Here is a 16,683-nt window from a genome sequence, read left to right on the forward strand (position 1 = left end):
CTGGCTGGAATCTAGGAAAACCAAAAGCAGGCAAACCATAACCACTGACTGGGATGCCAGCACAGACCCAGAAACAACAGACTCAGAAAGCCTCACACACATATGAAGAGACACACCTACGGAGCTCATCTCAGTGTTGTCTGTAACCACATCAACAGAAAATCAGGTCGTCAGAGTTCAATGCAGGACACAGACAGAATGTGAAGGGTTAAAAGAAGCAAACGGAAGTCTCTAGACCATTCTGTGTGTCATCCTACACGTACACGCCCGCTACCAAGCATCCATACAGTTGACACTAGTCTCCTCGTTAAAAAGGAGACTTGCATAAACGCACTCTGTCAGAGCAAAAGAAACCACAGGGCCTCACAGCAAAACTTAAGGGCCGCCATTATTGACAGAAGAGGACAGACAATAGGATCAGAGCTTGCTCCGAGGTAACCACACTGACCTGAACGTACTGACTGAGGTGAAGGGCGCGCTGCAAAAAGGAAGGGCCTCTGGTTGAGATCCAGGCACTCAGGGAAAGTCAGGCAAGATCCTGCATATCTGCAGGCCCAGTGCTGGGGACTCAGAACCAGGCAAATGCAGGAGCCCAACAGCCAAACTGGTGAGCCCTGGGTTCAGTGAGCAACTTTCTCAAAAGACACTCTGAGGGGCTGGAGAGGCAGCTTGGCAGTTAAAAGCACTTTAAAAAAAAAAAGAGCCAGGCGGTGGTGGCGCACACCTGTAATACCAGCACTCTGGGAAGCAGAGGCTGGCGGATTTCTGAGTTCGAGGCCAGCCTGGTCTACAGAGTGAGTTCCAGGACAGCCAGGGCTATACAGAGAAACCCTGTCTCGGGGAAAAAAAAAAAAAGTAAAATGCACTGCTCTTCTGAAAGGTCTGGGTTCAAGTCCCAGCACTCACATGGTGGCTCACAACCATCTGCGACTCCAGTCCCAAGTAGCTCCCTCTACTGGCCTCTGTGGGCACTGCATGCATACACATTCAAGCAAACACAAATATGACATAAAAATAAAATTTTTTCAAGACGGAGAGACCTTGAATAGTTCTTTTTTTTTTTAAATTGTGTCTGTGTGTTTTGTGTGAGAATGCCAGTCATCAACCTCTGGCCTCTACCTCCTCAGACATGCATATGCATATACAGACCATATCAAAATAAGTAAATAATTTTACTAGGCCTGATGTACACAGATGCACAGAGCTGTATTTTAGATCTTAAAAGCATAGCAGCAGATAATATTTCTTCATCCATACAACCTACCTTCTTTTAAGTTAATTTATTTTACTGAGATAGGATCTCGATATGTAGCCCTGACTGTTTTCACAGAGACCCTCCTGCCTCTAACTCCCAAGTGCTCAGATTAGAGGCATATGCCAAACTGTCTAGCTAGAACTTACAGTCTATGAGAAGTCAACTATAAACAAATACATAACGGGCAAGCAGTGCTGAGTACTGAGAAGTGGAACTACAAGAAACTGAGAACAGAGAAAAGGGAAGACTGGCCTCGGTGACGCTGGGTGGGTGCCTGAGGGAGGGCTCTGTGGTAAGGAGACACTGCGGTCACAAGATTCTGAATGAAATCGGGAAGGCACCAGGTGCAGCCAGCCAGCAGGAAAAGCCTGGGGGCAGCCGAGCAAAGGCCCTGAGGCAGGGCTACCAGGCGGAGACCAGGAGGTGTAACTGGAGCCAAGTGAGAGGTCGTGGGAAAATGTAGAGCCAGTGGGAGCCGGGGCTGGGGAGATAGGTGAGCTGTGCCTACCACGTTCAGGTCCCAGCACCCACGTCAGGAGGCTCACAGCCACCTGCCAACCCCACTTCCAAGGGATCTAGCACTCTCTTCTGACCTCCACAGATACGCAGGCAGGTGAACGGCTGGGCGCACACGTACACACCACAGATTAAACAAACAAACAGGCAAACAGCAAAACTCTTTTTAAAGAAGATGGGCTGTACAGGAGCCAGATATAGTGGCAAATGCCTTTAGTATTAGCCCTTGGGAGGCAGAGGTAAGCAGGTCTCTGAGTTCTAAAATACCCAGGGACATACAGTAAGTACTTGTCTCAAAAGCAAAACAAACAAAAAATAAATAAAAACACTTACCAAGGGGTCAAGGAGAATAAAGGGTTTTTTATGTAGCATACAGTAACGTACATGAATTAGGATATATACTAATGTATATACTTTACATGCTGTGGTGCTGGGACATACTCTGGCTGTGGCATAAACAAGGCCGTGGAGCTGGATGGGGAGGTGTTTGAAGGTTACAGCAAAGAAGTAAGAGGACGATAGCACCCAGGGCTTGGCCGGAGTAACCAGAAGGATGACGCAGCTATACCGAGGCAGAGGGACAAGCCTCTGCTACACACTGAGATGAAGGGACTTATCTGCAATAATACCTAAAGTCATACCACGCACTGTCAACAGCTAGGGTACTAATTCTGAGAGATGGAGACAGTATGTATAGTGCGCGGCAGTTTGTCTGTTCTGAACCAGAGTCTCACTCTACAGACCAAGCTGGTCTGGAACTCATGCCCGCCTCTGCCTCCACAACATGCAGCTTTTTTAATGGAGACAAGTGACGTGGCCTTTCACCCCTTGACCTGCTTCCCTGCTCCTGCAGCTGGTGTTAACTGTCACCTGCACCACGACCTGCACCTCACTGTGCCCACACCCTGTGCTCTTCCCCCAACCCATTCTTCACTAGGACCCAGGAACACCTTTCCTAAAAGGGCGAGGTGGCCGATGGTTAAAGATATGGACTCGGTGCTTGGCGGGCAGAGGCAGGTGGATCTCTGTGACTGTGAGGCCAGCCTGGGTGTCCCAGAGTGAGTTGCAGGACACCCAGAGCTACACTGAGAAACTCTGTCCTTAAGACGTTAAAAAAAAAAAAAAAAAAAACAGACTCAAACAAGAACACAGATAAAAATCAGTCATGACTCCACCACTTACCAGCTGTGACATTTGACATTTGAAACAAACTACTTAGCCTCCCTCTCCCTCCATTTTTCTCTGTGTAGCTAGTAATACTTAGCAGTGCAGTAAATCAAGATAAGTAAAGCTCAGAAGATAGGACCTGACAAAGAACATTCTATAAACATTAAATACAATTATTGAAACATAAATCTAATGGTGCTGTCCTGTTTGAAACAGGCTCCTGCACGTGAGCACGGCCGCACACTGGTCTTCGCCTGGCTCTGAAGGAGCCCCTCCTCCAAGATGCAGTCTGGGCCAATGGCTTCCTCCCATGCCCACCTCCAACACCCTTCTGGCCACCTCTTCTCTCTTTCAAGACATTTAGAATAATTTTTGGTTATTTTAGAAATCCAGTGACCTTTTAAGCCTGTCTCCCCATGCAAACATAAGGTCCATGGACACAGGAAGTTCACGGGCCTTACTCATGATAACTACCCTGTGGCAAGCACAGGAGCTACCACTTGATACAGACCATATCAAAATCTGGTTACTGCTAGAAACCGCTCAACACCTAATCTAAAAGCATCATAGCCTCTCAAGAGTAGAGTGGTTACTAGTGTCTATACATACTGTGAATGCATGTAGGGAACATACTCTATTTATACTTAATATTTTTATCTTACATAAATTTCCTCAAAAAAGGATGTTTTTGAGACATAAATCTCTTTGTAAAAGGGGATGTCTTCTTTTCTCTTGTAGGAGATAGGTGTGTATTTTATTTTTGGCTTGTTTTGAGAGTTTTGTCTTGGGGTATTTTGTTTTGTTTTTGAGACAAGGTCTCTCTACATAGTCCTGGCTGACCTGGAACTCACTATGTATATAAGACTGACCTCAAACTCATAGAAATCCACCAGCCTCTGTCTTCTGTCCTGTCCAGTCCTGGCTTTGCAGAGACAGTTTTGTGTTTATTTTAAGAAGGATTTATTCTGTAGCCCACACTGTCCTTATGACACACTCTGAACTTCAGGCTGGACTTGAACTCTTTCTTTGCAAGTCCCCTGCCTCAAGCTTCAAGCACGGGGATTAGAGACATCTGCTGTGCCCAACAAATAAATGGGGGGGAGGGGGGGAGGGGTCTGACTTGCACGGAACAATATTTTTCCCAGTAACTTGTTTTCTAATTTTAGCAAGGTGAGGACAGATTTACTTCAACGTTATCCAATTTCAAGAAATAAAAAGACAGAGAATGAAATATTTCCTCCCCGTTTAAATTCATCAACCTGTCTGAACAGGTGATCATTGTTCTTAGTTCCTTGCTTACCCTTCCAGAAAATGATCATTCATCTACGAGCACTTCCTTAAAAAAACAAACAAAAAAAAAAAAAAAAACCAGAAAACCAGAAACTAGCACACAATGCATATTTTCCTTCTTTGCTTCTGTAATTTAGCAAAACATCATGGAGGTCTGTCTGTCTCAACTCAGCTGCCTCTTTCCTCAACTCTGTAGCTTTTTCAGTCACCATCCCTATATTAAGAGTTTATTCTCCCGAGTCTTCTGCTGATAGACATTCAAGGCAATGAATAATCTTTTGCTTTTACTGCCTCTCGCAAATACAAATGTATTCCCGCATTAAATTCCTAGAACTGCACTGTTGGGTCTGAGGACTTACAGTTTGATTTTTAAAAAATATTGCCCAGCGTTTCCCATAGATGTCAGAGTCTAAACAGGGTAAACAGCCATCTCTTTAAGGGAAATTGGCCTAGGGAATTGGTTACGCATGTGACAGAAAAACAGGAAACAGTAAGACAACCCAGAGACCAGGAGGAGCCACAAGCTCTCCCTTCTGTCTTCTGTCGGGAGGCTGGAGGCAGAAGGCGGGAGGTTAGAAAGGACAGGAGCCAGAAAAGCAGAGACCCCGTGGCAGGGGCAGGAGCCTAAATAAAGGAGGAGGAGCAGCAGAGACACGGTTTTACAAGAGAACCTCATTTCTCCTTTCTTCCAGCTTCCAGACTCCCCAACAGCTCCCTCTGGCCAAACCCAGCCAGGCAAGACCACTCATGAAGATGGAAATGCACCTGCAGGGCAGGGTCCCTCCCCACGGCAAGGGCAAGAGACAGATCTAAGCCAATAGGACCCAGGCAGGTCTGTTAACCCTTCTTCAGAGCCGTGACTAATGTGCCCTGCCACCGGCAAAGGCCAAAATGGCCTTACAACACTGTTTTCAAACTTGAGGCTCAGTACCTGACTGACAGGTGAAAGTTGGGATCTCGGCCAACTTTACCTCCGTTTCCTGAGTACCCTGGACTTCAGAGCACCTGAGTGCGCACTGTGCCCACATCCACACTGACGGGAGATGCATGCTGCGGGCATAGGTCAGGCCTATCACCTCACCTGTCCCAGTGGCACGTTCAGAGACACGGGCCTAGCCCCGGCACAGAGCCAAACCAGCCAGTTACCTTCTAAGTAGAGGCCTGATTCAAGAACTGTTCTAGAGAATCTGAAAGGTACCAAGCGCCAAAGGAAGGAAAACCACCTTAACTACGCTCTGCACACACTGCCTGGAACAATGTGTCCCTGTAACCTCGTACCCCACTCCCTCCTCCTTGTAACCGCCTTCCAGCCATTCATACTCCATCCTTTCCTTATCACGCATGGCAAAGAACAAATAATTAAAGCCTGGACAGAAAGTTCAGTTATAAAAACCACAAATTCTGAAGTCCTGTTTGCCTGACCAACACATTAACAATAAAGAAAATCTTTTAAATCACCTTCGGCCTCTGCTGTAACTACTATTTCAATAAATTCAGCTTTTTTTATCTTCTAAGAAAGCTGAAACAGGGGTCCCAGATGTAGATTAAAGGCTCACCTATCTAATGATATGCCAAATAATGCTATACTTTGTAACTGCCCAGCAACTGAAACAGTTTTGTCAAAGGGCTAACAAAAACAAAATCTTTTTCAGCAAAGCAGTTTGGAAAATGGAAATGGGATTACTACAAGAAACGATATATTAACTTCAGATCTCCCCAGATCAAGAGTCATACAGAAGCCATCAAGTTCACACAATAAGTATACAATAACTCACATTTCAAAATTGTGAGAGATTTTTCCACTGGGCTCCAAGTTAAATACTCTAAGATTGCCAAAAGCAGCCGTAAGTATCTCTCCACGACATGAGGAGGGAAGTTTTTTTTTTTTAATAAACTGAATCAATAAACGTTAAAAAGCTGTTTTCTGTCACACAGCACACTGTCTGGCATTTCAGCAGAAAAAAAATCAATAAATCTCTTCATTGTCAAGTATTCCAGGAAGGTGAATTAAATCACGCTGTATGTTTAAAATGCCCACATCTTTTATAAGCTGAGGAATTTTTCCCCCAAATTTGAAAGCATGTGTTCTTTTTCAAGAAACCTGGGAAATATAAGAGAAAAATCCATAATGATAGCAGTATTTACATTGTTTAGACAAGAATGTATAAAAATAACTGCTTATTCTTGGTACTTTTTTAAAAATTGTGTGTGTGTGCACAAGCTCGTTGCTGCTTGCCTAAGGAGGTCAGAAGACAACTTGTGGGCGTCAGTCCTCTCCCTCCGTCTCTCTCTCTCCCTCCCTTCCTCCCTCCCTTCCTCCCTCCCTCCACTGAGTGGCTCCTGAGAAGTCAACTCCAGCTATCAGGCTGTCTTGATTACTTATTTGCAATGTCTCCCTGAAGGAATCTTACCTGACTGCCATTACTGTTTCTCTTTTTTTTTTTTTTTTAACTTTTGACCATGGAATGCAGTATCATTGAATGTAACATCTTTTTTCATTTTAAGAGTGTTTCTCTGCTTTATTACTATCCCAGAGACAGTAAGAGTCCAGAGATAGCTTTAAGCCTTTTTGATACTTTAATGTTGACCTTTATTATACTTCTTAAATTCTATGAATGGCTGAAACACACTGGCTTCTAAGTTTCCCCACTGTATCTGCTTTTACCTTCACATCTTTCACATGTCGAGACGCAACAGCCTCTGCAGCACCTGCAGAGCAATCCCCAGTTCAGCTCGCTTCCTGGATTCCAATGTCAAACTGCCACTGTCTTGTCTTTTCTAAACTATGTCATACGGTGATATAGGCGAAAGGCGAGGCATCCAGAGGACCAGTGCCTCCAGACCACAGCCGGTGTGTAGGAGGGTTTGCAACTGGGCTCTTTCTTTTCATAAACAAAACACCCACTCGGTACCACTGTGCTACCCCTGGCTTTTACTATGAGAACTGAACTTGGCAAATGCCGCGAGGAGTGCCAACTTCCTACAGGCCAGCCACTTCGTCTCTTTCACAAGGAAGGGAAAAAAAAAATCTGAGAAACTTTGGAATTCTCGAAGGCACCTTGATTAACCACTTCACGAGGAAGTCTTCAATACTGCTCATTCTTACAGGCAGCTGCTCCAGCAGCCTGTAATTAAGACTTTTTTTTCCTCCTAAACACTCCCTTATTACATGGGATTCTGATCATTCTGTCAGCAAAAAAGGAAGATCGTTTCTCAGAGTCCAGACAGCTTCAATTTGGGTAAAAAGGATGAGCATATCATTAACCCTTTGCTTGCTTCAATCAATGACCCACTCCACAAACGGTGACTCTTAAATGCTTTGGGAAACCAAATTCATGAAATGACACAACAGGAATTTGTATTCCGTTGAGTAATTTGCAATCGGCACATTTGCAGCAGGGTGGAACTCAAAAGTCAGACACATACAGCCTGAGCAACCCCGAGAACTGACAGCCCACCTCTGGAAGGGTGTCCGTCACAGGCACCTGTCCAGGAGTCTTACAGTCTTGCTGCCTGTGGCTCCTGCTCACCACCCTCGGCTTTAAAGGGATCGCACCTGACCCTCTTTAATTTCTTAATTATATATTTCCATTTTGTGGTGTTGCGGATCAAACTCAGGGTCCTGGGCATGCTAGACAAAGATTCTACCACTGAGCTATTTGTCCCCCTCTTTATTTTTACACCCCACCCCTTCTCCGTAGCATTTTTTCTTTCTATTTGATAAAAATGCATACTCAGACCTGGACTGGAGCTGCTTGCCCCTCATGTCCTTTAAACCATTCCCAACGAGTACTTCTGATCTAAAAACCAGAGACGTGGTCATGACTTCTAACCTTCCTCCTCTCGCCCGACCCCCGGGCCCCCGAGGCGTCCAAATTGAAAACTTTCCCCCTCCCCATCCACGAGCTCCCAAGCTCGGAGACACCTGAGGAGAGCTGAAAAGGAGAGGGGGCCCGTCCGAAACAGCTGGGCTAGGGAGGGCGTGGACGCCCTTGGCCATGAGACGCTGGGAAGGTCGCCCCGCAATTTGCCCCCATCTCTGCAAGGCGACCTGGAGCTGTGCCGCGGAGACCCCGGCCTCGAACCCGCGACCCGCGACCGCGCTGGGCGACGACCCCGCCGTCTCCGACATGTCCTCCCACCAGCGCTACGAAGCCCGCGTCCCGGCCTTACCCCGCGCACCTCCCCACGGTCGCCGCCACCCCACCCGACACCCGGCCCCGCGTCTCAAGCCTGGGCTCTCAACAGCGCGACCCCCGGCCTCAGGGCCGCCCAGAGAGCCGGCCACACCTCCATCACTCACCGCTGCCGCCCTCACCGCCACCGCCTTCGTCCATCTTGAGGCCACTCCCCGCCAGCCGGCGAGCCCGGAGCCGGCAGGAGCGACTGGGCTGAAAGCCGGGACTAGGAGAAGTGGTCGCGAAAAGAACCGGAGAGCAGCTCAGCGTGCGCGGCCCGGGTCGCGGCCGGGCCTCCACGGAGGGCCGGGCGGAGCCTCACTGCTCCGGCGCCATCACGTGACACAAACCACGCCCCTCTGTTGGTGTGGGCGGAGCCTAGACGCCCGAGCGGTCCCGCCCTCCAGACTCCGCCCCGCCCTGCAGTAACTGCAGTAGCTGCAGTAGCTGCTGCAGCTGCTTGCCCAGAGATTTGGATCCTGCATCTCAGCACTCTCCCTCGTACTTCATGTCTGCCCATGTAGAGCATCCTGGAGAGGAAGCCGCATCTATCAGGAGCACGAGGACGCCCTGCTCTACAAAATCAGAAGGCTAAGGGTCGAGACTCGAAAGTGCACGGAGTAGGGGAGTTGGAAAAGATCTGAAAGGGAAAGCTGATGATTGGCTCAACTGCCCTCCCCCCCCCCCCCCCCCCCCCCCCGCCACTTAAAAGGCAGAAGGAAAGAACTGACTATAAAGTTTTACTGTGACCACAGCATGCGTGGGCGTGCACACATGACATATACACAGTAATAATTGTGTGGGGAGATAGTTCTGCGGTTAAGAGCACTGCCTGCTCTTGAAGAGGACCAGAATTTGGTTCTCAGCACCCACAGGACCCTCGTAATTACAGCTCTAAAAAGGATCCAATACTTATGGCCTCTAAGGGCACCTGTACTCCTATGAGGGTTACCTGACACAGTCTTCTTACCTCCACACACACCAGGCATGCTTGTGGTGCACACATATGCATGCGGGCAAAACACTGATACACACAAAATAAAACTTACAAAGACTTGAGATAGGGTTTCTCTGCATAGCTATCGATGTCATGGAACTCTCTCTGTAGACCAAGCTGACCCTGAACTCAGAGATCTTCCTGCCTCTGACTCCCAAATGCTAGAATTAAAAGGATGAGCCACTATGCCCAGCTAAATAAATCTTGTTTTAAAAGTGTTTATTTAAAAAAAATAATTTTAAAAATAATAAGAATTGGGTATGGTGGCGAATACCTTTGATCCCAGCAAGCAAATCTCTACGAATTTTTATTAAGCTTGTCTGCATAGTGAGTTCCAGGTTAGGCAGAGCTACCTAGTGAGTCCCTGATTGAAATAAATTAATAATAATAATAATAATCTGAAAACGAGCTCACTGAGAAGCCTCTCCCCATAACCCCTCCCCCCTTCTTCACCCTCAGGATGTTAGGGTAATTCCAGCCTTTTATCCTTTGGGTATATAATAATAATGGAGTCTCATTTTTCCTGTGGATTGAATGCATTTTAAAATTAACAAAGTATTAGGTTTGTAAATGAACGTAGTCATGCGATTGAACCCTAATCCCAGTCCAGCACAGCTGGGACCCAGCTCTCAAAGAGCATTATTATAGGGTTGGCCAGTCTGGCGTCAGATGCCCTTCGAGTTGAGCTTTAGTCTCCCTTGGATTGCTGCCAGCTGCCCTGGATTTATGATGCAGTAGGAGCTCTGAATTCAATTTCCCGTGGGCACAGCCCAGGGCTGGGCAGACGGCCTCAGTTCGCCCCTGTTCCACATCTATGGCTTGCTTTTTTCATTCTGTGTGTCTTGTTTCCTGGAACCTCTCCTTACCATTGCATGTCTGCCCTCCCAATCCTTTCTGCTCAAATTAAATTGCATTAAAGAAAAGCAAACATTGTAAGGGAGGAGATGGTTCATCTGTAATAAAATTTTCCAGCAACTGTTTTATATTTACAAATTGCCCATTGAATCAAAGGATCCTTCCTCCATCGTCCATCTATCAAAGCAGACAGGCTTCACCTTTTTGCTTAAGGTTAAAGGATGATTTCAAAGAGGCCAATTTCCTGATAACCTCAAGAATTATAACCCCGGATATTCTGCTGCTTCCTAGACTGTAAGATATACTTCTGCGAGTTGGTGAGATGTTTAGCAGCTTGTAACAAATCCACAGAGAAGTGATCTGAGAGTCAAGAGATGTAGGTTCAAGTCCTGATGAACAAAACTGTGGCTTCCTGATCCTGTCCATTTTGTTATCTCAAGATAACAGATTCTGAGAAAAAAAAGCAAACAAACAAACAAACAAACAAACAATAGCACTCTTTGAAGACGATAATGTCCTGGAGTGGAGCTTTGAACCCAGATTCATCAATTATAAATGCTTTCCAATATTAATCCCTGGGCCGGCTAGATGGCTCAGAGGGTATAGGTGCTTGCTGTTAAGCCCAACTGCATAAGTTCAATTCCCAGGACCTGTATGGTAAGAGGAGAGAATGGTCTCTAGCAAGTTATCCTCTGACCTCTCCACATGTGTGGTATAGCACACCCATGAACACATACATACATACATGTACACATAGCAATAACGAAACATATATTTAATATATATTATAATGTAATATATAATATGATATATTAATATTAATCCCTAATGCTTCTGTTTCTTAGATTGTGGTCTACAGGTACATTTCTCAGAGTCTAAATCTAAAAAACTGCTTCTGATAACATCCAATCCAATCTCACTAGCATAATGGATAAGCAAATGGTTGTTTGTAAGCAGCGTGTATTACCCCTATGGGTTAGCCTGAGCCCCCATTTTGACAAAGCTGAAAGAATGTTGGAAGACAAGATGGCTCAGTGTGCCAGGTGGTGGTGGCACACGCCTTTAGTCCTAGCACTTGAGAGACAGAGGCAGGCAGATCTCTGAGTTTGAGGCCAGCCTGGCTACAGAGCAAGTTCCAGGACAGCCAAGGGCTACACAGAGAAACCCTGTCTCAAAAAAAATAAATAAATAAACCAAAACAAAAGAATGTTTGGAGAATAATAAAGACTGTGGGTGTCATTTCTACCGTTTATTAAAGAAATCAGGAGACCTTCAAAATTCACAGGTATTAATATCAAGAAAAAAATTGGATTTTTTTTAAAGTAATGCTTTCTGGTATTTCAGGTAAATCTGACAAAGATATCTGTTGTGCCCCCATATTGGGACAGCTAATGCTCTCATTAGCCACTAAGACACTCGGTGATAGCTAGTTTTGAGTGGTTTTCTCAGATGTTAAAATAAGTTTATTCTATGTATTTATTTGTAGGGGGCAGTGCATACATGCCAAGGCCCTGGAGTGAAGTTCAGAGGACTATTACAGGAACCATCTCTCCCCTCCCACCGTGTGAGTTCCGGGATTCGACTCGGTTTGCTGGGCTTGACGGCAGGTGCCTTGGATACTGAGCCAGCGGAGGGAAAATACGATATGCTCCAAGATAATTGTATTGAAGGCAATTATCACATTGTTCAACTCCTGGGTCCAAAAATAGATATAAGCACCGCTTTAGCTGTTTGTATTTCCTCACTGCATGTGTAGGGCACTCGCATGACCCATGAACGGGAGGCAGAGGACAGCTGTCAAGAACTGATTCTCTCTTTCCACCATGTGGGCCCTGGGGAATCAGACTCAAACCCTTGTCCAGGGGGCAGAACTTTGACAGTAGGCATCTTTACCTCCGTAACTACCTTACCGGCCCCTAGGCACCTCTTAAGTTCCAGTCTAGGTACTCAGAAGATGAAGATGAAAAAAGATGCAGCCTTTGTCTTCCTGGGATTGATAAACTAGGAGGGGAAAGTCATCAAGGAAGCAATGGTATAAATATTTACTCCTCCCAGCTGCCCCCCACCCCGACTCCGGCTCCCGGAGCCCAGGGCAGATGCTCCGTACCCAGTCTCCACAGTATAATTTTAATCTGTCTCCTATTTATAGCCATTCTTGCGTTTGCAGGTTCATGCTTTACTGGCTTCTCAGCCTTGCAGAGATGGTAATCTGTCTCTGCAATCTCCTCCAGGGTGTGCCCATGTAAAAAGGGGAGAAAACAACAGTTAATTGCTGGAGGGACAGATCATAAGAAGTGGAAGACACTCTGCAAACATGTTGAAACCCATTTATCAGTCTCTTAACCATGGAGGAAATAGTCGAAGAAATCTAGAATGTGCACATTCAATCAAGGTTGGGATTTTTTTAAAAAAATACATTCATCTCTCTCTTGCCCAAGGAAGTTTGTGAAAGCAGACAGAAGCCTCTTCCAGAACTAAGGGCACAACAGCCAAGGCCTGCCTACACCAACCCTCCCTCCCTTCTATCCTCCCTCCTTCCTCCCCACACTCCCTCCTTCCTCCCCACCCTCCCTCCTTCCTTCCCTCCCTCCTTCCTTCTCTCCCTCCTTCCTTCTTTCATTCCCTCCTTCCTTCCCTCCCTCCTTCCTCCCTTCATTCCTTCCCTGCTCTCTCCTATCTCCTTTTCTTTCTCTCAAGTGGCCCAGGGTGGCCCTGAACTTGCTACATAGCAGAGGATGGCCATGAACTCTTGATCTCCTGCCTTCTGGGATTAGTCAGTGTTTAGCTCCTCTCTGTGTCTCTGTCTCTCTCCCTCACTCCTTCCCTCTCTCATTTTTTCTTTCTCCCTTCCTGTCCTAACAACATCTCCTGTGTAACCCAGGCTGGCCTTGGTGGCCTTCCAACCTTCTGGATTCAAGAATTAACAGGCATGCACCATTACTCTCAGATGCCCTCCACTTTTGGCCCTTTTCTCTTTGCACGATCAGGAAAAAGACCGCCCACACTGCCGATCTCTGGCTGATGCCAGATCCCAGACAGAACAGTTCCCAGCTCCTTTGATAACGGTCAAAGAACGCAGACACAGCGGTGACAACCAGCAGACCAAGACTGGACTAATAGGTTACATGTGGTCAGGGGTCTGGTGAGTCCAGGGAATGCACAGGGAGGAAGCCAGCTAGCTCCCTGTGGGCTCACAGTCACGAAAGGAAAAGAAATGGTTTCCAAAAAAAAAAAAATCTAATTTCACCTAGGAATAGAGAGGATCTTGAACAGATTAGCGAAGCTCTGGGCTCCACTCTGCCCAAGCAAACAGGAGGATTTCATGTGACAAGTCACAGCCTTCATTAAATTTTCAAAAGCCCAGACACTGTCCTTCAGGCTCTGCCTTTCAGTGTTCAGTGTCTTCCACCTTGGCCGCATTTCCCCCTGGAACCTAGCGCTGACATCAGTTCCCCGGTCTCACATTACATGGGGCAACTTCATTGGTTTTAGATTGATTCCTTTTTTTTTTTCCCCACTTTTTATTTTTCAGGAACAAAGGCAGCCACATTTATGTAAAAAATTTTCATAGTAAACTTGGAAAGAAACTTGGAAACTGGGTGGACTGCTATTCCCAGTTGTTTGTCCTTGAAAGCAAGGCATGCTAGGACGCCTTCTTTTTGTTAAGCAATTATTCTGTGAACCGATTCTTGTTATTATAACTTAAATTGTCTTCTACAGTACTAAAATGCTGTGCTTTTTATTTTACCTCTTTTGTCTGTTTTGGTTTAGTTTTTGAGAAAGGATCTCCAGGGGCAGCTATACCTCACCACCCCTATCTTGATCCTTTATGGCTACAATTACAGGTGGGTCACCACACCCATCAGACATTTATTTATGTGGATTTTGATGGCATTCAAACTCAAGTTATCATGGCTGCACAGAAAACACCCTAACTGCTAAGTCATATCTCCAGACCAGGCCCCAAACCCAGCTGTTTTTTGAGACAGAATATCTGTTGTTACTATTGCCTCTAAACTGAAACATTCAGCACATAAAACCTGCAAGTCCCAGGAAGTTCCCGAAACTTAACAGGATTCCCAAGATATTCTCCCTCAACCAAATTATGTAAGCAGTGAGGATTTCTGGGAAAGATCACTCCTCTAGGAGTTCCACAGACACAGTTTTTTCCTGAGTCACAGATCATGGTAGAGTGGGGTTTTGCTGACACAGCTTCCTTTGAGTCACTCAAATTCACGTTAAATAACCTCAATAAATTCAATGGTTCACTAGGTTAGACTTTGGGTGGAATCCTTTCTGTCACCATTGCCTTATCTGGAAGTGAATGATATTTTGTGTTGGTTTTTTTGTGTTTTTTTTTTTAAATGTCTTTCTGGGAATACTCACCCACTAACTTATGCCGTCCTTCAAATCATGATTCTCCTGCTTCTACCCACTCAGTGGGTACCAGCATGCTAACCTGGATATTATTATTATTATATCTATCTAATTCTTTGTTTTTATAGTTTGCTCCTGCCTGACTGAAAAAACAAAAAAACAATTTCACACACAAAAAGTTAGGTCACAGTCTGTGGTACACAGCCTAAAGCTATCATTAGATATTGTCCTGGATTTCAGAGTGTATAATCAGTCAGGGAATTAAAAAGGTGAAGGGTGAAATGGCAGATATAAAGACATAGAGAGTCTGTCTATGATTAAGGTCATCCATGCAGAAAGTGTGTTCCTTGCCAGCAAATGACAGAATGCTAAATGGCCCTGTCCTGTAAGGGCTGTGACTCAAGAGAGTTTAACTATATCCAAGCAAACGGTGATTCCATAATTTGGCCTCTAGGAGGGGAAGCCAATCATAAGATCTGGCCACGTCACACCCTGGGTGCTTCTGAGTCCTGACCATAGTGCCACCATTGGCACCTGGATAATCCGTACTTTCCAATCAGAGGGACAGGACAGTGTTCTCTGGCTGTGGAACCTTGTGCAAACTGTTTCACTCCTCTATGCCTTAGTTTCTATAAACTGAGACCAACAACAAACTCTGGCTTGGAAAGGTGCCGTGAGAACCTGCTGAGGGCCATGGGGTGGGGGTGGGGTGTATGCCCCGAATCCTAGCACTTGGTAAAGTGAGGCAAGAACATCAAGTTCAACTCCAGGACCAGGAAGAGCACTGGCTACTCATCCAAACGGCCTTGGTTCCATTCCCACAGGGTAGCTCACAGCTTCAGTTCCAGAGGATCTGATGCCCATTCTAAACGGGTAGAAGGCATGTACATAGTTCACAAATATATAAATGTGTGTTTGCATATGCGCACACAGGGAAAACACCCATACACATAAAAATAGAATTAATTACCCTAGCACTCTCCTCTGCTCTCTAGAGAGCATCCTGGGTTCCTAAACCCCTAGTCCTCTGCTGGGCAGTCAGTAGCCCAACATAGGTTTGTGCCCTGACTCTGGAACTGCTATGTCTTTTTACTTCAGAGATTAGGACCAGGGCTTCCTAGTGCTCACTGGCAGACATCACAAGCAATTTTTCCAGGGTCCCAGAATATAATCCTAGTTACTCAGGAGACTGAGGCAGGAAGATCAAAAGTTCAGAGCCAGCTCATGATATATAGAGAGTATAACGTCTGTCTAGGCAACTTTATGAGATTCTGTTTCAAAAAAAAAGAATGTAGTAGAGCTCCTGCCTAGACTCCCCCAGTGAGGGGCCGAGGGCGTGGTTCAGTAGTAGAATATTTGCCTAGCATGTCAGGCCCTGTGTTCATTCTACAGTACCACCAAAAGAAAAAAAAAAGTAATTTATACAGGTTTCTGATTCCAGATGCAGCAAAAGTCACCTCTAATCCTCTCACTAATACAAGAGACATGCGTGAACATTGAATATGAAATACAAGATAGAAACTGTAGAGAAAAGTCCAGACAGACTCCGGACACACGGACCCAAGGAACATCCTCCTTTTCTTTCTGCCTACAGTGGAGGCTGGTGAAGCCAGACATTCAAATCCTCAGAAACACTAACTGGCATCTAGGGGTAGAGTGGGGAGTGGGGGAAATCGTCCACAACAACAACAACAATAAAAGGCTGCTCTCTTGAGCCCAAACCAGGAAAGGCGTAGCCAGACAGGACAGAGAATGTTTAGATGATAGAGCTTAGTCCCTACTACCCTGCTCCCACCATAAAAACAAAAAGCCAAGTAGGGAGCCTGTCCCCCACCCTCCCGGCTGCAGGGACACATGGCAGAGCCATGCCTCCCTCCTCAAAGGCCAAACAATGAAATGGGGTTGATTCTAGCTGCAAAGTAGATGAAGTTCCCTTCCCTGCCCATTGAGGCGGTGGTAGGGGAGATGGAGGGGAACATCAGGACTTCCCCTCACCTGCCAAGGCCTAGGATTGTTCAGAAAGCCCACCCACACTCAGACACAGGAAA

General features: G+C 46.0%; 1 protein-coding gene across 1 annotated transcript in view; it reads right to left on the bottom strand.

The window, feature by feature from the left end:
- The window catches only part of Cyth3 (cytohesin 3), a 91,829-nt gene extending 83,094 nt beyond the window's left edge, over window positions 1–8,735 (bottom strand). Inside the window, exon 1 of the mRNA XM_052168452.1 lies at window positions 8,532–8,735. Within this exon, the coding sequence (XP_052024412.1) occupies window positions 8,532–8,565 (34 nt within the window). The 5' untranslated portion in view covers window positions 8,566–8,735. The remainder of the gene's footprint in view (window positions 1–8,531) is intronic.
- Window positions 8,736–16,683: the final 7,948 nt, after the last annotated feature.

This window comes from Apodemus sylvaticus, chromosome 22 (genome assembly GCF_947179515.1).
Source record: "Apodemus sylvaticus chromosome 22, mApoSyl1.1, whole genome shotgun sequence".
In the NCBI taxonomy this organism is placed as follows: Eukaryota; Metazoa; Chordata; class Mammalia; order Rodentia; family Muridae; genus Apodemus; species Apodemus sylvaticus.